Consider the following 22385-nt stretch of genomic DNA (forward strand, 5'->3'; position numbering starts at 1 on the left):
GCAACGTAACGTGAAGTTCTAAATGCTAACATCAAACAAGCCAAACACACAGAAACAAGATCCCACAAAACAGGTAGGCAACATGGCTACCTAAGTGTGGTTCCCAATCAGAGGCAGCTGTCGATCATTGTCTCTGACTGGGGATCATACTTAGGCAGCCATGTTGCCTACCTGTTTTGTGGGATCTTGTTTCTGTGTGTTTGGCTTGTTTGATGTTAGCCTTTAGAACTTCACGTTACGTTGCTTTTGTTGGGTGTTTATTCAATAAACTAACATGTACGCATACCACGCTGCACCTTGGTCCAATCCTGTACTCAACGAACGTGACAGGGTAGAGGAAGTTCAGGAGTAAAAACAAACAAAATATAATTATTGTAAAATTGACTGTGTCCATAAAATGTATATGGTATGTATAAGCTGGAAGTAGAGGCCTAAGCATTGTTGTTCACTAGTTTACTCCAATTAGGGGAGGGGTGGTGGGGTTGGAAAGTAATAAAGGGAAATATATTTTTAAAAGGATATGTATAAATATGTATGTATATGTATTTCTATGTATGTATGTATATGTATATAAATATATACTGTATATATTTGCGGGGAAAAAAACATATGGGGGATTGGAAGTGAGGCAGGCAATTACATTGATGGAAGTTACAATCTATCTGCAACATTAAAGCTGATCTACCCCCCACCCCACCAAAAAACATTATTCTATATGAATGATTTTTGTATTGTTTGTAAATTGTCATTTCAACTGCCTTGTCCAGACATTCTGTTTCTCATTAAGACCTTAGTGAAATACATCCAGCCAAGACTACAATATTTGTAAGGATTTTTTTTTGCCTCAATCCGCTTATTTCACATCAAGTGTAAATGAGATTAATCCATGAGTCTGCTGCTGTAAAATAAAGCCTGAACAGTATGTACCCCTGAGATATAAGTTCACAGAGCGACTGAGTTTTCACACTGAGTTCTCCCAGTGTTCTGTCTCCTCTGTTGCCCAGGCAGGGTGACTTCTCCTCATGCCAGGAGTCAGTAGATGATAGATTAATCAGACGCTTCCTTTGCAGTGACAGAGAGGAGTCTCGTAGGTTAAAACAAAAAGAGCAAGGCCACTGAGGGAAACTGAACAGCCCTGTGTGTGTGTTGGTTTGCTTAGCCAATAGCCACAGTGGTCCGCTCCTCTCACAGCAGCACCTCCGCCTGGCCCAGTGTCACACTATACGCAAGTGGAGGCTGGTGGGAGGAGCTATAGGAGGACGGGCTTATTGTAATGGCTGGAATGGAATAATTGGAAGAGTATGGAAACCACATGTTTGACTCCGTTCCATTTATTCCATTCCAGCCATGCTGTCCTACTACAGCTCCAGCCACCAGCCTCCTCTGCTATACACCATCTGGGGGTTCTCTGATACATTAGTATGGCGACCTCAGAGGACAGCGACATCATACCCCAGCCCCCACCCTACCCATGGCCCTGGGGGGGAAACACTCCTCTGGACACTTGTCACGCAAACAGGAACAAAACCATTCTAATACGAGAAAACCAGAATCTGACAGCACAGAGCAGAGTAGTAGGGACTGGAGTTCTGCAGAAGATTTATGCATGGATAAACCCATTTCAGGATTATTCAGGCTAAGATAGAGAGAATTATTTCCCCACATACTGTATATGAAACGGCATGGTAAAATTAGGAAACTGTGATAACCTTAAATAAACCATTAAAATGAAACACATTTTCCAATAGTATAAAATTATTGGAGGATGTGGCGGGAATACAGACGAGAAAATCCACTGAAATACTCTGTTTATCTCTGTTTGTATCCAATTAGATATGATAAGGAACTCAGTACTTGCTTTGGGTCTGTTGAGTTGAGTTACATGGTTGGGGTTCATTATGTTGCTGCTGGCATTGCTGTGCACTTTATCACAAATGACATAGCTGCATCAGGCAAAGACAAAAAACTGAATTCAAATAAATACAATATTCTTTGTTCAGATTAAATGAAATTGATCAGATAATTGAAAATTATTCATAATGGGGTGTATTCTAAGCAAGTTACCAGCTAACTAGCTACATGCTATTAGCTACCGTTAGCGGTTTTTCACCATTGTCCGTGGCCTGCACCACCTACCAGCCAGCTCTAGCCTGGACTATTATTCAGCCAGTCTGCACTGTCTGCACAGCGCGTTATCGACCCAGAACATATCAGTTTTTCTGCCGGAATCACTGAATCACTGGACCATTAAATCCGGATTCATCGCTACCAGCTAGCTGCAACAAAATGGACGTTGTGGTTTGGCTAATCATCCTGAGCTAGGCCCATCTCCCGGCTATCTACCTCTCTGTCAACCGGACGGGACCACCTAGTGTTGACACGGAGCCCCGCCGATCCAACACGACTGGTCTGCCGACGAAATCGTCTGATGTGGTTACAACAGGCTTCCCGTTACGACGTCGACCACAAAGATTCCATCTGCTAGCCCCGGCCCGCTAGCACACGCTAGCCGTGGCCTCTTGCTCGCTAGTGCTTTAGCAGCCCCCGAACTACCTCCGAACTATCCTATTGCTGTTCACCGGACCTTATGATAACTCAGCTATACAGCTGATGCCTGCTGGACTGTTCCTTTTTACGGTACCGCATCCTGTTTATGTTTAGCCTCAGCCCAAACTGTGTCGCCATTACCAGCTGTCTCTTAGCTCTCTCAAATTACACCTGTGATTGCTTTATGCCTCTCTCCCATGTCAATATGGTTTGCTTATTGCTGTTTCGGTTATTTCTTATTGTACTATTTCACTGTAGATCCCCCAGCCCAGCTAAACCTGCCTTAGATAGCTCCTTTGTCCCACCCCCCATACACGCGGAGACCGACTCAATCGGTGCCTCCAGTGATGCTATCTCTTTCATTGTTACCCAACGCTTAGGTTTACCTCCACTTTACTCATATCCTTCCATATCCTTGTCTGTACATAATGCCCTGAATCTTTTCTACAACGCCCGGAAATCTGCCCCCTTTATTCTATGTACCCAACGCACTAGAAGATCAGTTCTTAAAGCCTTTAGCCATATCCTTCTTATAGTCCTCCTCTGTTCCTCTGGTGATGTAGAGGCTAACCCAGGCCCTGCAACCCTCAGTATCACTCCTACTCCCCAGGCGCTATCATTTGTTGACTTCTGTAACCGTAAAAACCTTGGTTTCTTGCATGTTAACATCAGAAGTCTCCTTCCTAAGTTTGAGTTATTCACTGCGTTAGCACACTCCGCCAACCCTGATGTTCTAGCAGTGTCTGAATCCTGGCTTAGGAAGGCCACCAAAAATTCTAACTATAACATTTTCCGTCTAGATAGAACTGCCAAAGGGGGTGGAGTTGCAATCTACTGTAGAGATAGCCTGCAGAGCTCTATCATACTATCCAGGTCTGTGCCCAAACAGTTTGAGCTTCTACTTCTAAAAATCCACCTTTCCAGAAATAAGTCTCTCACTGTTGCCGCTTGCTACAGACCCCCCTCAGCCCCCAGCTGTGCCCTGGACACCATATGTGAATTGATTGCCCCCCATTTATCCTCAGAGTTCGTACTGCTTGGTGACCTAAATTGGGATATGCTTAACACCCCGGCCATCCTACAATCCAAACTAGATGCCCTCAATCTCACACAAATTATCAACGAACCTACCAGGTACAACCCTAAATCCGTAAACATGGGTACCCTCATAGATATCATCCTGACTAACTTACCCTCTAAATACACCTCCGCTGTCTTCAACCAGGATCTCAGCGATCACTGCCTTATTGCCTGCGTCCGTAACGGGTCCGCGGTCAAACCACCACCCCTCATCACTGTCAAACGCTCCCTAAAACACTTTAGCGAGCAGGCCTTCCTAATTGACCTGGCCCAAGTATCCTGGATGGATATAGATCTCATTCCGTCAATAGAGGATGCCTGGTTGTTCTTTAAAAGTAATTTCCTCTCAATCTTAAATAAACATGCCCCATTCAAAAAATACAGAACTAAGAACAGATATAGCCCCTGGTTCTCCTCAGACTTGACTGCCCTTGACCAGCACAAAAACATCCTGTGGCGTACTGCATTAACATCAAATAGCCCCCGCGATATGCAACTTTTCAGGGAAGTTAGGAACCAATATACACAAGCAGTCAGGAAAGCAAAGGCTAACTTTTTCAAACAGAAATTTGCATCCTGTAGCACTAACTCCAAAAAGTTTTGGGACACTGTAAAGTCCATGGAGAATAAGAGCACTTCCTCCCAGCTGCCCACTGCACTGAGGCTAGGAAACACTATCACCACTGATAAATCTACAATAATCGAGAATTTCAACAAGCATTTTGCTACGGCTGGCCATGCTTTCCACCTGGCCACCACTACCCCGGCCACCAGCTCTGCATCCTCCGCTGCAACTTGCCCATGCCCCCCCCGCTTCTCCTTCACACAAATTCAGACAGCTGATGTTCTGAAAGAGCTGCAAAATCTGGACCCCTACAAATCAGCTGGGCTAGACAATCTGGACCCTTTCTTTCTAAAACTAGCCGCCGAAATTGTCTCAACCCCTATTACTAGCCTGTTCAACCTCTCTTTTTCGTAACGTCTGAGATCCCCAGAGACTAGAAAGCTGCCGCGGTCATCCCCCTCTTCAAAGGGGGTGACACTCTAGATCCAAACTGTTACAGACCTATATCCATCCTGCCCTGCCTTTCGAAAGTATTTGAAAGCCAAGTTAACAAACAGATCACCGACCATTTCGAATCCCACCGTACCTTCTCCGCTATGCAATCCGGTTTCCGAGCTGGTCATGGGTGCACTTCAGCCACGCTCAAGGTCCTAAACGATATTATAACCGCGATCGATAATAGACAGTACTGTGCAGCCGTCTTCATCGACCTGGCCAAGGCTTTCGACTCTGTCAACCACCGCATTTTTATTGGCAGACTAAATAGCCTTGGTTTCTCAAATGACTGCCTCGCCTGGTTCACCAACTACTTCTCAGATAGAGTTCAATGTGTCAAATCGGAGGGCCTGTTGTCTGGACCTATGGCAGTCTCTATGGGGGTGCCACAGGGTTCAATTCTTGGGCCGACTCTTTTCTCCGTGTATATCAATGATGTCGCTCTTGCTGCTGGTGACTCTCAGATCCACCTCTACGCAGACGACACCATTTTGTATACATCTAGCCCTTCATTGGACACTGTGTTAACAAACCTCCAAACGAGCTTCAATGCCATACAACACTCCTTCAGTAGCCTCTTAAACACTAGTAAAACTAAATGCATGCTCTTCAATCGAACGCTGCTGACACCCGCCCACCCGACTAGAATCACTACTCTCGACGGGTCTGACCTAGAGTATGTGGACAACTACAAATACCTAGGTGTCTGGTTAGACTGTAAACTCTCCTTCCAGACTCACATTAAGAATCTCCAATCCAAAGTTAAATCTAGAATCGGCTTCCTATTTCGCAACAAAGCCTCCTTCACTCATGCTGCCAAACATGCCCTCGTAAAACTGACTATCCTACCGATCCTTGACTTCGGCGATGTCATTTACAAAATAGCCTCCAACACTCTACTCAGCAAATTGGATGTAGTCTATCACAGTGCCATCCGTTTTGTCTCCAAAGCCCCATACACTACCCACCACTGTGACCTGTACGCTCTTGTTTGCTGGTCCTCACTACATGTTCGTCGTCAAACCCACTGGCTCCAGGCCATCTATAAATCACTGCTAGGCAAATCCCTGCCTTATCTTAGCTCATTGGTCACCATAGCAGCACCCACCCGTAGTCTGCGCTCCAGCAGGTATATCTCACTGGTCATCCCCAAAGCCAACACCTCCTTTGGCCGCCATTCCTTCCAGTTCTCTGCTGCCAATGACTGGAACGAATTGCAAAAATCTCTGAAGCTGGAGACTCTTATCTCCCTCACTAACTTTAAGCATCAGTTGTCAGAGCACCTTACCGATCACTGCACCTGTACACAGCCCATCTGAAATTAGCCCACCCAACTACCTCATCCCTATATTGTTATTTATTTTGCTCTTTTGCACCCCAGTATCTCTATTTGCACATCATCTCTTGCACATCTATCATTCCAGTGTTAATACTGATTGTAATTATTTTGCACTATAGCCTATTTATTGCCTTACCTCCATAACTTGCTACATTTGCACACACTGTATATATATTTTCTGTTGTATTTTTTGACTTTATGTTTTTTTTACCCCATATGTAACTCTGTGTTGTTTTTATCGCACTGCTTTGCTATCTTGGCCAGGTCGCAGTTGTAAATGAGAACTTGTTCTCAACTGGCTTACCTGGTTAAATAAAGGTGAAATAAATCAATAAAAATAAAAGTGTGTGTGTAAATTGGCTTGAGCGTGTCATGGAATCTGTGTAAAAGACCATGACCTTTGATTTAGTGCCAGAAAAAAGCCTTCAGCTCAACATTGAAATGGCCTTGGAGTCAATCACCATCAGGAGTGTATTGATGTGTTAAGTATTAATGTGACAGTAAAGTGGTGGGCCCTTCACATTACCTCAGCTATCAAACACAGACCCCTGAGATCAATGTTTTATTCCCATTTCCTCCACACATCCCAGTCAGCTGGCTGAGGCTATGCTGCTGCTGCTAGCTATGTGATACGCTCCCCTTTCAGTTTTAGACAAATACATCCAGCAGCCTGAAGAATCTGGCTAATTTGTTGCTTTGGACCACAAGTCTCCTGGAGAAAGAAAAATAAGAACACCTTCCTAATATTGAGTTGCTTAAAAATCCTTCATTAACCTGTCTCCTCCCCTTCATCTACACTGATTAAAGTGAATTTAACAAGTGACATCAATAAGGGATCATAGCTTTCACCTGGTCAGTCTATGTCATGGAAAGAGCAGATGTTCTTAATGTTTTGTCCACTCAGCATACAAAACCATGCATGCGTGAAAGCTGTGCTGAAAAAACATACACTGACATCCACACTTCCCTCCATCTCCTCTTAAAAGGAGTGAACATGCTGACAGTGGTGTTGAAATACTGGTGGAGAGGTAGAGGGATGGATGGGAGAAACTGGCAGTGTAATTTCCGTCTCCTAAGCACTCCACTTCTCCTTGCGTTCCTGTTGTTCCCTTAACGTCGAATTAGCGTTTGGGGCACAGCAGCACTCGTTAACAAACCAAAGCTACAGACTGAAGGATGCGTCTAGCCAGGCTTTACATGCTGCTGCATTGACTGACTAATAAGCACAAGATAACAATGTGACTCTAATTAGACTGTGATAACTAGATCTAATATCTCATATTGGAGATTATTGATATGTTGAAATCACATACACCCCCTTTACCTTTCTATGTAACTCTAATGTATATTGCAGCCTTTCTGATCCTGTCTGCTGTACCTGCAGACACAAAGTAGGGAAGGCAGCAATGAGGGTTTGGGGAGTCAGAACACACATCTTCCAACAGCCCCTCCCCCTTCCTATTCTCCATGACACCGTGGCAACAGCTCATCACGGTCAAACTCTGTTGACATTCTCACAATCAGTTGTGTGAGAACACTGAGTATACAGGGATAATGAAGTGAGACAGATGATAGATGTAATGGATTAGAGACCCTGGCTGGCTTGGCCTGGCATACAGGAGGGGTATTTTCACTGGGCTGGATGGACAGACAGGGAGACACTGACAAAGACAAAGGAGAGGAAGACTGAAAGATTTCACTAAAGCGCTGTCATTTCATAGTTTTTTTATTTATAGAAAATATATGTTTACGTTAGCATATCATTAATACAGTATTTAACTTAGCCTATTCTCCTTGGAGTAGGATAAATAGCCAAAAAGCAATTTCATTAATCTCAGCTTAATTCTTATCAGTGCAAAAAATGCATGACATCTTCTCTGCTCGCAGCCACTCATAATCAATTAAGGCATTACCATATCCAGGTCAGCAGAGAATACAAAAGTACTCTGCACAAGCCTGCCTGGCCTCCTCTCTGTCACCTTGGCCCATTTTAACACCACACAGGGGGCGAAGCAAAGAAACAGCCACACACAACCAGGATGAGAAAATAATGCATACAACATTACTGTCGGATGACACACCCACATGCTGCTGTTGTAAAAGTGAAGTAGGCCTATTGGAGCAGCCCTCAAGGAAACATTCTGAACAGAACAAATTGGAGACTAACTATCTTTAAGATCAGCTATAACAAATCCAAACAATGGGCTTCCTCTTGGTTGACATTATGAATGCATTTTCCATTCATGAAGGTCACATGATCTCATCACACTGTATAACAAAGCCAGAACATTTAACTATACAGCTGCTTTGTGATTTTTATTGCTCATCTCTAATATAATGAAAGGATCAAACTAATTTCACAGTCAAGTGAGTCTCCTCTCTCAGGGACCTCTGTGCCCCTCAAATATTAGTGACAGATGAACATTGCAGTCAAGCGCAGTGTAATAGAGCACATAGTTCCTGAGCAAAGACGACAGGCAATGGCCCTATCGACATCTCTCAGTGAACAACTGCCGGCGCTTCAGCTCGAAGAGTCCCATATGAGTATTCAGAGTGCAGCTGTCGATAAGAGGAAACAACATCTATCAGGAAGGCCAATCTCTCCAGTCCCACTGGTCCCCCATCACTTTCCCAGTACCTTCAGCACCAGCACCTTTCCCTTGTCACCCAGGGCTCCCAGTTGCCTGCCCTTGAACTGGATGTTGTGTTAAAATAGCCCTGCACACTACTGGCCCGGAGGTTCTGGAGATGGAGACATGAGTGAACAGGACAACGGTAGGTTGTGGAGATGGAGCACATCCACTGGAGGCTGCTGCCCAGATGCATAGCCCGAGGCACCACTGGATCTTATAGCATTTACATGTTTTCAAACATACATTTCTATATGAACAATGGTTTTGTATGATTGTGTCCAATCGTGTATCCTTACATGCACCATCATAAACAAAAACACCCACTCACCTGAAATTACATTTGCCTTGATTTCCTTGCTCCAGCGTGTAGCAGATTTGTTCGTGTCGGACACCATATGCTGCCACTGAGGTTTTAATGGCCCAGGGGCAGGTGGCCAGGTTGTGGATGACCTTACCGTCTGTCTGTGTGCCAGGTGAGAGGAGCCAGTGAAAGAGGACAACGGTGTGCCCTAAAGCACTGGACACAGTGGGCAGGAGTCAGCTCAGTGTAGATTAGAATATGATTAGGATTGAGACAGCAGGACACATTTTAACTGTGTGTACACCTACAGTTAATATCCTGCCTCTTGAGAACAATAAAAGCTTTTTCTATTTAAATCAGAGGAAAGATGGTTCATTCTGAGGACAACACTAGCTGAGGGGAGGGAGGTCTGAGGTTGCAGGTGCTACTGAAGGGGCATAATGCATAATGATGTGAGAGATTACTTTCAACCAGTAAAATAGAGAGAAAGAAACAGTTTTTTTCATGTGGAAAATATACTTTGCAGGAGGTTCTAAAACAGATATTTATACCTCACATGTCAGTTGACATTAAGCTCAATATAAAGAGAATGCATCAATCATGTGAACAAGTAAATAGCAAGATACTTTGGGGAGACGATATTCTTTTTTCCAAAATCTTGTTTATTAAATTTAGAAAAAACAATTTTGTTAACGGTTTCATAGCAATAGCAGGAAATAACTGAATCTGAAAGAAGGAGAGAGAGGGGGTGAAGGGCCGACCCCTGAGTTTAAACCATATCTGTGTGGAGCTCAGCTGCCCCTATCTTGCCCCTCTGGGGGGTCAACTGCCCCTAACCTGGCACAGACTTAAAAGAGTCAGTATGGTCATCAACAGCATGGTTTTTACCCGGTAAAACATCTAAAGAAACAGGACATAACTCCAAAGACATCAGGTAGAAAAGTTGAATTGCAAAGTCACTCTTCAAGTCAAGGTATTTCCTGCCAAAATATACCGAATATGCAATAACATTTAATTAGGTTGCCAAACCATATCGGTATGTGGATTTCATCACTAGGGAGGGGAGTTCTGCACAGCTTTGGGGGAGGAGAGGGTGTATCGGGATGCAGTACAGATGTAGTCCAAAGTGCAAACAATGTCTATGGGGTGTGGGGGGTTGTGGGGGTGTGAGCGGAGCGGGGTGTGCCCCCCCCCCCCCATTCTTCAAGGGGCTGAGAGGGGTGACTCTCTGGAGGGGGATCCCATCATGTCCTCTGGGGGAAACACTGTGAGTGTGCAGGCTCGGATCCCGCCCAGCGACTCAGGCAGGTCAAACACTTTGTGCCACTCGTCTTTCTCCGGGTCATACTTCTGCACTATCTCCACCATGCAGCGGTTGTTCCACGAGTAGCCTCCCACCACGTAGATCTTGTTCTCAAACACAGCCACGCCCACGTCACTCTGGCCCCGCAGCATGGCGGCGATGGGCGTCCACAGGTCCAGGGCCGGAGAGTAGTACTCACAGCTCAGCACGTCATCATAGTCGCTGGTGCCCCGGAAGTGATTCCCCCCGATGACGTAGAGGCGGTCGCCCACCGTGCACATACAGTGCAGGCCACGCACAGTGGTCATGGGCGCTTTCTGAGTCCATTTGTCTGCGTCTGGGTCAAAGCACATCAGCTCTTTCTGAAACGTGTCGTGAGTGATTCCCCCTGCAACACAGAATAAAACAGGACCACGTTAAATACGTTTGAAATAAGGTTGAAAATAGCCCTGAGGTCTACTCAAAAGCATTTAACGGACTGAGCCAATTGTACTGTACCTAATGGTAACTCTATCTTGGCCTCAACCTAGACCTACATTCAGCCCTGCCACGATGGATAGGGTCGGCCTCGACCAGGCCCTGTTCTGTCCTGACAGTCACATGACCAGACCACAGCACTGCAACTGGCCACGCAGAGCATGTTGTAATCCTGAACGCCCAGTTCACTCCACCCAACCCAACCACTCCTCAGAAACATCAGGCTACTCTGCCCAGCAACACACACACAATTAGCCCCATGCTTAGCACCACTAACATACACTGCACACATTTTCTCAGCCACATACACTCACCTGCAATAAAGGATATTGATACAAATAATAGCATCAGAAATTCAAAACACTAATACAGTGCATGTTTACACGTACACACATAGGTACTGTAGTGGTGGAAACAGAGGAATAGACAGGACACACAAAGCTGAGGGAAAGTGGGGAGAAAAAAAAAAACAGGACATGTCTACAGGGAAGGCTCAAAATAAAGAGGAACACAATCCCAGCATGCATCTGGGTGGGAGCCAGGCAGCCCACCCCTCCCCCTCCCTGTGTTGTGCAGAGTGCGCAGCGCAGTGAGGATCTGCAGTACATGCCAAATGGCGCCCGAATCCCTCCACTGCTTCTGCTACTGCCCAATGATCCCTCTCGCTCTCTCTTTCCCTATTTCCTTTCTCGTTCTACCTCCCTCCCTCATTAATCTACACAGGCCTATTTTTAATCAGTGGCCCTGACTGATCAGAAGTCTATAACATCAGCCTCCTCCCCCTCGACCAATAGATCAAACACTGAGATACACAGTTAGATCCATTCTCTTTATTCAAGTGTGTGTGTGTCATTAAAATAATCTCTGACACAAGAAAGACATATCAAACCCACTGATAGAACAGCAGCTTGATATGGGGTGTGGTTCTTTTCTTGTTGAGCTGCATCTCACTGCCCAAGGTTAGTAGCATCTTAGAGTAACTGATGTCTCTGGCCAACAACCTTCAGGGCTTATAAATGGCTGAAGGATATGTCTATTGCAGACACATATTTGTACAGCAAATGTGGAGAGGATAGATTTTGTTTCCATAGACTGGTTGGTTGTGTAGCAATAAAACTGACGGGTGCGCAACTATGGGGCAAAACAGACAGGGTTGGTTTAGATTGTTGACAACATGTTAACTATATTTTGTCTCCAATGTTTATTGAAATCATTAATACAATACATAATTACAGTTGGTTAGCTAGCTAGCAATTTTCTTGCCATATTAGCATTGACATAAAATCAGTTAAAACACCTCAAAACAAGACATGGTATCAAGAACAAGATGAAACTAGCTGAAATGAGCCACTTACGATTCCCCAAATGGCAGTTTCATGTCATTGTTGGTAACTATCTGGCCATCCAGAATCAACAACTAACGGACTTCTGCCCCATTGAAGCGTGTGCATCGTTTTCGTGATGCTGTCAGCTAACCCATCTATACATTTGCCAAAAGACAATCTCAGAGACACAATGTTCCGTTTCTCTTCTTTCTTTTTTCTTTTTTAGGGGGTAGATCAGCTTTAATATTGCAGATAGATTGTAGCTTCCATCAATGTAATTGTCTTTGTTAGAATTAATCATCATGATAATTTATCATTACTATTAATTACAGCCTTTAATTAAGGTAGTCTTATTTTTTTTATTTTACCTTTATTTAACTAGGCAAGTCAGTTAAGAACAAATTCTTATTTACAATGACGGCCTACACCGGCCAAACCCGGACGACGCTGGGCCAATTGTGCGCCACCCTATGGGACTCCTAATCATGGCCGGTTGTGATACAGCCTGGAATCGAACCAGGGGGTCTGTAGTGACGCCTCAAGCACTGAGATGCAGTGCCTTAGAACAAAGACAAAATAGTTGTCATACAAGACAACTGCAAGCATTTTGAGATGCTTTAAGATATAATTTTTTGTATCTCGAAGACAGTAAATTGTTGTCCTTTCATAGACACTTAAAGGCACCTGAGCTCATTGGTTGCGCTGCCTGGCCCACTAGATAATATTTCACCATGATTGCCATACACAGGCACATTTATCTATCTATTTGTGAAGATAAAATTGTGCCGGCGCTTTGACCCGTCGTAAAAATTTATGACCAGTTTGAAGGAAGCACAGTGCTGGCACAAATGAGACCCAAACAACTGAGGCAGGGGAACACAGAGGAGCTAGACAAAACCAAGGGGTCAGCAAGTTCCAAAAATCTGCCATGATGATAAATAGAAAGGATGGTCAGATGTGAGCTCTTGTCATCCCCCGGAAGATATAGCCCTGGTCTTTGAACTAGGCGATATGGCCAAAATATCATATCATGGTATTTTTAAAAAATTGGACAGTATGACGCTATTTTATGTTTTGAATAATAAAAGTTCTAAATTTGCTTTATGAGTAGTGAGTGACCCTAGGGCGGCAACACATACATTCTAAGTGATTTAAAATGGGTCTTTCTCCATTCTGATTGTTTTATACTGTTCAATTCAACAAATAATACGATATGGGCAAACAATCTAGGCCTAATTTTTTACCAAATGTTGCAATTGCGATTTGACTTGCGATTTAGAGTGAAACACTTGGGTGAACTGTTGGAATTATGGAAATAGAATGATTATTCTAAGTCTATAGTTAGAATATAATAGTGGGCACTTTGAATACAGTGTTTGACATGAGAATGAATGAAAATGCAGCACGTGCAACAATGTTGATGACAACGATGCTGTTTTCACTTTGCTTCTTAATATACAGTGGGGAGAACAAGTATTTGATACACTACCGATTTTGCAGGTTTTCCTACTTACAAAGCATGTAGAGGTCTGTAATTTTTATCATAGGTACACTTCAACTGTGAGAGACGGAATATACAACAAAACATCCAGAAAATCACTTTGTATGATTTTTAAGTAATTCATTTGCATTTTATTGCATGACATAAGTATTTAATACTTCAGAAAAGCAGAACTTAATATTTGGTACAGAAACCTTTGTTTGCAATTACAGAGATCATACGTTTCCTGTAGGTTTTGACCAGGTTTGCACACACTGCAGCAGGGATTTTGGCCCACTCCTCCATACAGACCTTCTCCAGATCCTTCAGGTTTCGGGGCTGTCGCTGGGCAATACGGACTTTCAGCTCCCTCCAAAGATTTTCTATTGGGTTCAGGTCTGGAGACTGGCTAGGCCACTCCAGGACCTTGAGATGCTTCTTACGGAGTCACTCCTTAGTTGCCCTGGCTGTGTGTTTTGGGTCGTTGTCATGCTGGAAGACCCAGCCACGACCCATCTTCAATGCTCTTACTGAGGGAAGGAGGTTGTTGGCCAAGATCTTGCGATACATGGCCCCATCCATCCTCCCCTCAATACGGTGCAGTCGTCCTGTCCCCTTTGCAGAAAAGCATCCCCAAAGAATGATGTTTCCACCTCCATGCTTCACGGTTGGGATGGTGTTCTTGGGGTTGTACTCATCCTTCTTCTTCCTCCAAACACGGCGAGTGGAGTTTAGACCAAAAAGCTCTATTTTTGTCTCATCAGACCACATGACCTTCTCCCATTCCTCCTCTGGATCATCCAGATGGTCATTGGCAAACTTCAGACGGGCCTGGACATGCGCTGGCTTGAGCAGGGGGACCTTGCGTGCGCAGCAGGATTTTATCCATGACGGCGTAGTGTGTTACTAATGGTTTTCTTTGAGACTGTGGTCCCAACTCTCTTCAGGTCATTGACCAGGTCCTGCCGTGTAGTTCTGGGCTGATCCCTCACCTTCCTCATGATCATTGATGCCCCACGAGGTGAGATCTTGCATGGAGCCCCAGACCGAGGGTGATTGACTGTCATCTTGAACTTCTTCCATTTTCTAATAATTGCGCCAACAGTTGTTGCCTTCTCACCAAGCTGCTTGCCTATTGTCCTGTAGCCCATCCCAGCCTTGTGCAGGTCTACAATTTTATCCCTGATGTCCTTACACATCTCTCTGGTCTTGGCCATTGTGGAGAGGTTGGAGTCTGTTTGATTAAGTGTGTGGACAGATGTCTTTTATACAGGTAACGAGTTCAAACAGGTGCAGTTAATACAGGTAATGAGTGGCGAACAGGAGGGCTTCTTAAAGAAAAACTAACAGGTCTGTGAGAGCTGGAATTCTTACTGGTTGGTAGGTGATCAAATACTTAGGTCATGCAATAAAATGCAAATGAATTACTTAAAAATCATACAATGTGATTTTCTTGATTTTTGTTTTAGATTCCATCTCTCACAGTTGAAGTGTACCTATGATAAAAATTACAGACCTCTACATGCTTTGTAAGTAGGAAAATCTGCAAACTCGGCAGTGTATCAAATACTTGTTCTCCCACCTGTAAATCCACTAGCGTTCTATAATTACACTATTAGTTTGTGTTTCTTACATCTGCAAACAGCTAGTATGTCTTAGCACGTTGGGCCTAAATCTTGTTAGCCAGCTAGCTAGCTAATAAATGTACTGAGTCAGAGCAAACGTAGCTAGTTATACAGCCTGGTGTAGGCCTAAATCAGCATGTTGTTTGTGCAACAGTATCTTCTAAATCAAAGAGGACTAGGCGAAGCATGAATATGTTGGCTACATGAAGAAACATTTAATGTAGCCAAAGATCATAGGATCCCCTAGGAAACACAGACCATCTATTTGATTCCTACCCTGTCACAATAACTCCTCCCTGGCATTTTCATTAGTTGTCATGTCAAACAACACTGTATTCAAAGTGCCTACTATTATTTATATTTTAACTATAGAATTAGAATAATCATTCTATTTCCATGATTCCAACAGTTCACCCAAGTGTTTTGATCTAAATCGCAAGTCAATTCGCAATTGCAACATTTGGTTAAAAATAAGGGATAGTTTTTTTGGCCCATATTGTGCAGCCCTACGTGGCAGTGAGGAAATGTTCTCAAATGAGTGCAGGAAATGCAGAAATTGATGGAAATGCAGGAAATTATTTTTGGTTGAATTGAACAGTTTAAAACAATCAGAATGGCGAAAGACCCATTTAAATCACTTACAATGTATGTGTTGCTACCGTAGGGTCACGCAATACTCATAAAGCAAATGTATAACTTTTAATATTCAAAAACATAAAATATTAGAAAAATACAGTGATATTATATTTTGGCCATATCGCCCAGACCTACCAACCGGCAGCTTAAGGCAAATATGCTGAAGGAGGCCGTTTGTTTAAGACAGAGAGCTCAAATTTAAATAGAATCCTATTCAAAGAAAATATACTTTTCTGATTAAAATACAGATCAAGACACTTGTTTTTATTTCTTGTGATCATATTCTTAATATATATACTGTGCATTCGGAAAGTATTCAGACCCCTTGACCTTTTCCACATTGTTACATTACAGTCATATTCTAAAATTGATTAAATCGTTTTTTCCCCCTCATCAATCTACACACAATACCCCATAATCACAAAGCAAAAACAGGTTTTTAGACATTATCGCACATTTATTAAAAATTACAAACTAAAATATACATTTACATAAGTATTCAGACCTCTTTACTCAGTACTTTGTTGAATCACCTTTGGCAGCGATTACAGCCTTGAGTCTTCTTGGGTATGACGCTACAAGCTTGGCACACCTGTATTTGGGGAGTTTCTCCCATTCCTCTCCGCAGATCCTCTCAAGCTCTGTCAGGTTGGATGGGGAGCGTTGCTGCACAGCTATGTTCGATCGGGTTCAAGTTCGGACTCTGGCTGGACAACTCAAGGACATTCAGAGTCTTGAGCCGAAACCACTCCTGTGTTGTCTTGGCTGTGTGCTTAGGGTCGTTGTCCTGTTGGAAGGTGAACCTTCGCCCCAGTCTGAGGTCCTGAGCGCTCTGGAGCAGGTTTTCATCAAGGATCTCTCTGTACTTTGCTCCGTTCATCTTTGCCTCGATCCTGACTAATCTCCCAGTCCATGCCACTGAAAAACATCCCCACAGCATGATGCTGCCACCACCATGCTTCACCGTAGGGATGATGCCAGGTTTCCTCCAGAGTTCAATCTTGGTTTCATCAGAACAGAGACTCTTCTTTCTCATGGTCTGAGAGTCTTTAGGTGCCTTTTGGCAAACTTCAAGCGGGCTGTCATGTACCTTTTACTGAGGAGTGGCTTCCGTCTGGCCACTCTACCATAAAGGCCTGATTGGTGGAGTGCTGCAGAGATGGTTGTCCTTCTGGAAGGTTCTCCCATCTCCACAGAGGAACTCTAGAGCTCTGTCAGAGTGACCATTGGGTTCTTGGTCACCTCCCTGACCGAGGCCCTTCTCCCCCGATTGCTCAGTTTGGCCAGGCAGCCAGCTCTAGGAAGAGTCTTGGTGGTTCCAAACTTCTTCCATTTAAGAATGATTAAGGCCACTGTGTTCTTGGGGACCTTCAATGCTGCAGAAATGTTTTGGTACCCTTCCCCAGATCTGTGCCTCGACACAATCCTGTCTCGGAGCTCTACGGACAATTCCTTCGACCTCATGGCTTGGTTTTTGCTCTGACATGCACTGTCAACTGTGGAACCTTATATACTCCAGTCAAGTTGTAGAAACATCTCAAGGATGATCAATGGAAACAGGATGGACCTGAGCTGAATTTCGAGTCTCATAGCAAAGGGTCTGAATACTACTACAAAAAAAGAAAATTCTAAAAGCCAGTTTTCGCTGTGTCATTATGGGGTATTTGTGTGTAGATTGCTGAGGATTTTTTTGTAAAAAAAAAAAAATCTATTTTAGAATAAGGCTGTAATATAACAAAATGTGGAAAAAGTCAAAGGGTCTGAATACTTCCCGAAGGCACTGTATATATACTTTGAAGTGAATCCGTGGTCCCCGCACTCTCCAGATAGAAGTGGAGGTGCCTCTCCTCTAGCCTCCTCCCCAGTGGTTTACGGTAGGCGTTGTGTTGTGTGTCAGTAGTGTAAAGCCGTGCTGGCTGGGTGTCTGAGCCCCACCCTGGGAGTGGGAGCAGAGCTGTGATGGCCTGTGGCTTGACTCAGTGTGTCAGCTCCATTCACCGGACAGGATGCCTTCAGACAACACGGCAGCACAGCCACCGCCCAGCACCTGATCTGGAACGACAGCGAGACACGGCCTGCACCCCCAAGTGGGCCACCTTGCACAGTGAGGTCGTGACCCCTGAGACATGGGGTGCAGCAGGAGGGCCAATCCCCAACAGAGACACACTGGCTGATAATGTCTCTGCTCCACCTGACTTCCATCACTAGTGATAGTTTATAAACATGCGAGCTGTCATAAAAGCTAATCTCTGCATGCTGCCAGTGTCCATGGAGGAAAGCAGCTTGCCCCGCTGCTCGAGGGGGGCTTGTTTAATTAATGAGCTCTACAGTACAGAACTCTATCTGGAAAGGTGGAGATACAGTGCATTTGTAAAGTATCCAGTCCCCTTCCCTTTTTCCACATTTTGGTACATTATAGCCTTATTCTAAAATTGATTAAATAAAAAAAGGTCCTCATAAATCTACACACAATAATGACAAAGCGAACAGGTTTTTGGAAATATTGGCAAATGTATTTCAAATTAAAAACAAAAATACCTTATATACATAAGTATTCAGACCCTTTGCTATGAGACTCGAAATTGAGCTCAGGTGCATCCTGTTTCCATTGATTATCCATGAGATGTTTCTACAACTTGATTTGAGTATATAAAGGTCCCACAGTTGACAGCGCATGTCAGAGCAAAAACCAAGCCATGAGGTCGAAGGAATTGTCCGTAGAGCTCCGAGACAGGATTGTGTCGAGGCACAGATCTGGGGAAGGGTACCTAAACATTTCTGAAGCATTGAAGGCCCCCCAAGAACACAGTGGCCTCCATCATTCTTAAATGGGAGAAGTTTGGAAACACCAAGACTCTTCCTAGAGCTGGCCGCCCGGCCAAACTGAGCAATCGGGGGAGAAGGGCCTTGGTCAGGGAGGTGACCAAGAACCCAATGGTCACTCTGACAGAGCACCAGAGTTCCTCTGTGGAGATGGGAGAACCTTCCAGAAGGACAACCATCTCTGCAGCACTCCATCAATCAGGCCTTTATGGTAGAGTGGACCGACAGAAGCCACTCCTCAGTAAAAGGCACATGACAGCCCGCTTGGAGTCTGCCAAAAGACACCTAAAGGACTCTCAGACCATGAGAAACAAGATGCTCTGGTCTGATGAAACCAAGATTGAACTCTTTGGCCTGAATGTCAAGCGTCATGTCTAGAGGAATCCTGGCACCATCCCTACGGTGAAGCATGGTGGTGGCAGCATCATGCTTTGTGGATGTTTTTCAGCGGCAGGGACTGGGAGACTAGTCAGGATCGAGGAAAAGATGAACAGAGCAAGGTAGAGAGAGATCCTTGATGAAAACCTGCTCCAGAGCACTCAGGACCACAGACTGGGGCTAAGGTTCACCTTCCAACAGGACAACGACCCAAAGCACACAGCCAAGACAACACAGGAGTGGCTTCGGGACAAGTCTCTGAATGTCCTTGAGTGGCCCTGCCAGAGCCCGGACTTGAACCCGATCGAACATCTCTGGAGAGACCTGAAAATAGCTGTGCAGCGATGCTCCCCATCCAACCTGACAGAGCGTGAGAGGATCTGCAGAGAAGAATGGGAGAAACTCCCTAAGTACATTTTTTTTGTTTTATATATACATTTGCAAAAATGTCTAAAAACATGTTTTTGCTCTGTCCTTATGGAGTATTTTGTGTAGTTTGATGAGGGGTAAAAACACATTTTTATCAATTTTAGGACAAGGCTGTAACGTAACAAAATGTGGACAAGGTCATGGGGTCTGAATACTTTCCGAATGCACTGTATCTAAGCCTAACCATTGCCCAGTGACTCCAGGCAGACTCTTGCCATTTTAGAAAGGTGCATGTGCAGTGAAGCCTCCTCATGTTACTCAGGATGACACTAAGAGATGCTCCATCACAAGGAGGGAAGTTGACTTTCTGGGGTGATAAAAGTTCAAACACACCATGACCGTTAACACTACCATTTGAGATGTTCTCAGTAGAGGAACCCAGAAGTGCCAGTCTGACCATAAGCCACATGCCAACCATTGACAGAAATACATAAAGGTTGAGGCAGTAAGCCCCATCAGCCGGGAAGCTAAAATGCCAAAGCTAGGGCCACCAGGCCCATGTTGTTCCTCTACTGGAGTCTGAGGCTGGATCAGAGCAGGTGAGGTGCCACTGGGTGAAGGAGGGTTACGGTGTTAGTAGTAGGCTATGAGGTGTCTGGGTTATACTTATGAACACTGTGCCCAGAGGCCGGGGGAGATAAACATAACCTCGCTTGTGTGTTGGAGCTCTATGGACATGCCCCTCCTACACAGTCATCACCCCTTCCTTCTTTTCCTCTCACTCCCTCTCTCATCCACCCCTCCCTCTCTTTCTCTCTGTCCAGCATCACTTTGTATTAGTCACACTTTGGGAAACTTGGGCTCATCTCCATAAGGCAGGATTTGTTTTCAATTCTATGAAGTGAACAAGCACAGGGCTGACTCCTACAGAGAGACAGGGGATTAGTCGCACCCAAGTCTCTGACAACCACCCAATCAATACTTCCAACCATCTTTACAATATCCCCCCCAAAATATCACAGCGAACTAGACCCCAGTGATGTGGGAGGGAGGGGTTGAGAAGGAGCAGGGTCTGCAGAATTTCACTGTATGACCTTGTAATGAAGGATGCTTTACTGTCATCACAGCCTGCTGTTTGGCCACGGTTGGATGGCCCACTCTCTGCTCCATCTTATGGCTAATGTGGGACTGAAACGATTAGGAAGCGTGACTGTCAAACATGTGAGGCTTTAGTCACCCACAGAAAACCCACACATCTATCTTGTAGGATACCAGTCACTCTCTCAAACAGAGCACTGCCATCTGGTATAGTCAGTGGCTCTAAAACATAAGTACAGTCAAATGGGAAAAGAGCCTCCCTCCAAGCCCTGGATCTAATAGGACTAAACTACCCACTGACATTGGTAACTTGATTTGGAGCCACATACGTACCGGAAATATACATGTAACCGCCGTACACAGTCCCTGCGTGGCCGTAGTGTGGCTCGTTCATTTTGGCGACGTATGTCCACTCGTTTGTCCTCGGGTTGTAGCACTCCACTGTGGCTGCATATGGGAGAAAGAGACAGGAGAAAAAAACGGAGTATTAGAGGGGAAAGTAGGTCAAGAGAGAACTAAGGAGAACAAACAGCTGCAAATGAGGCCTTGGAGGGTCTCAGTGTGGGAGCTGCTGAACTAGGGACTTAAACAGAGAGCAGAGATGCCCCCCACAAACCACCACTCCACTCCCAAGCCCCTTCAGGGTTCACTGTATTGATTATAGTCTACACACAGACTAGAGAGGTTGTGGGGCATATTCACTCTCCATTCCATTATTAGGGCCTACACTGTACCAATCTTTTTGTATTTATTATGGATCCCCATTAAATGCTGCCAAGGCAGCAGCTACTCTTCCATTGGTCCAGCAAAAACTAAAGCAGTAATATACATTATAAAACAAATTTTAAACATTAAAATACATTTACAACAGATTTCCAAATACATTACGTGTGTGCCTCCGGCCACTACAACACACAATCCAGGTGTAAGTGTGTGTATAGTGTGTATGTTATGTGTGTGTGTATGTTATGTGTGTTTGTAGCTGTGTGCGTGACTCTTCACAGTCCTCGCTGTTCCATAAGGTGTATTTTTACACTACATGGCCATAAGTATGTGGACACCCCTACAAATGAGTGGATTAGACTATTTCCGTTGCTGACAGGTATATAACATTGAGCACACAGCCATGCAATCTCCGTAGAGAAACACTGGAAGTAGAATGGCCCGTACTGAAGAGCTCAGTGACTTAGTGACATAGGATGCCACCTTTCCAACAAGTCAGTTCATCAAATTTCTGCCCTACTAGAGCTGCCCTGGTTAACTGTAAGTGCCGTTATTGTGAAGTGGAAACATCTAGGAGCAACAACGACAGCCACGAAGTGGTAGGCCACACAAGCTCATAGATCGGGACCGCCGAGTGCTGAAGCCTGTAGCGCGTAAACATCGTCTGTCCTCAGTTGCAACACTCACTACAGAGTTCCAAACTGCCTCTGGAAGCAACGTCAGCACACAAACTGTTCGTCGGGAGCTTCATGAAATGGGTTTCCATGGCTAAGCAGCTGCACACAAGCCTCAGATCACTATGCGCAATGCCAAGCGTCTGCTGGAGTGGTGTAAAGCTCGCCGCCATTGGACTCTGGCGCAGTGGAAACGCGTTCTCTGGAGTGATGAATCACGCTTCACCACTGGCAGTCCGACGGACGAATCTGGGTTTGGCGGATGCCAGGAGAACACTACCTGCCCGAATGCATAGTGCCAACTGTAAAGTTTAGTGGAGGAGTTCCAGTGAAGGGAAATATTAACGCTACAGCATACAATGACATTCTAGACGATTCTGTGCTACCAACTTTGTGGCAACAGCTTTGGGAAAGCCCTTTCCTGTTTCAGCATGACAACGCCCCCGTGCACAAAGCGAGGTCCATACATGGTTTGTTGAGATCGGTGTGGAAGAACTTGACTGGCCTGCACAGA

At 44.7% G+C, this 22385-nt stretch overlaps 1 protein-coding gene across 2 annotated transcripts in view; it reads right to left on the minus strand.

Moving 5' to 3' along the window:
* Positions 1-9601: 9601 nt before the first annotated feature.
* LOC311142876 (kelch-like protein 13) overlaps positions 9602-22385 on the minus strand; it is a 95549-nt gene continuing 82765 nt past the window's right edge. For both annotated transcript variants that reach the window (XM_084178580.1, XM_084178581.1), the window contains exons 7-8: positions 20808-20921; positions 9602-10651 (exon numbers count right to left, since the gene is read on the minus strand). In XM_084178580.1, coding sequence (XP_084034706.1) covers positions 10164-10651; positions 20808-20921 — 602 coding nt within the window. In that variant the 3' untranslated portion in view covers positions 9602-10163. The remainder of the gene's footprint in view (positions 10652-20807; positions 20922-22385) is intronic.

The sequence above is a fragment of the Coregonus lavaretus genome (genome assembly GCF_964263955.1).
Source record: "Coregonus lavaretus genome assembly, chromosome: 15".
In the NCBI taxonomy this organism is placed as follows: Eukaryota; Metazoa; Chordata; class Actinopteri; order Salmoniformes; family Salmonidae; genus Coregonus; species Coregonus lavaretus.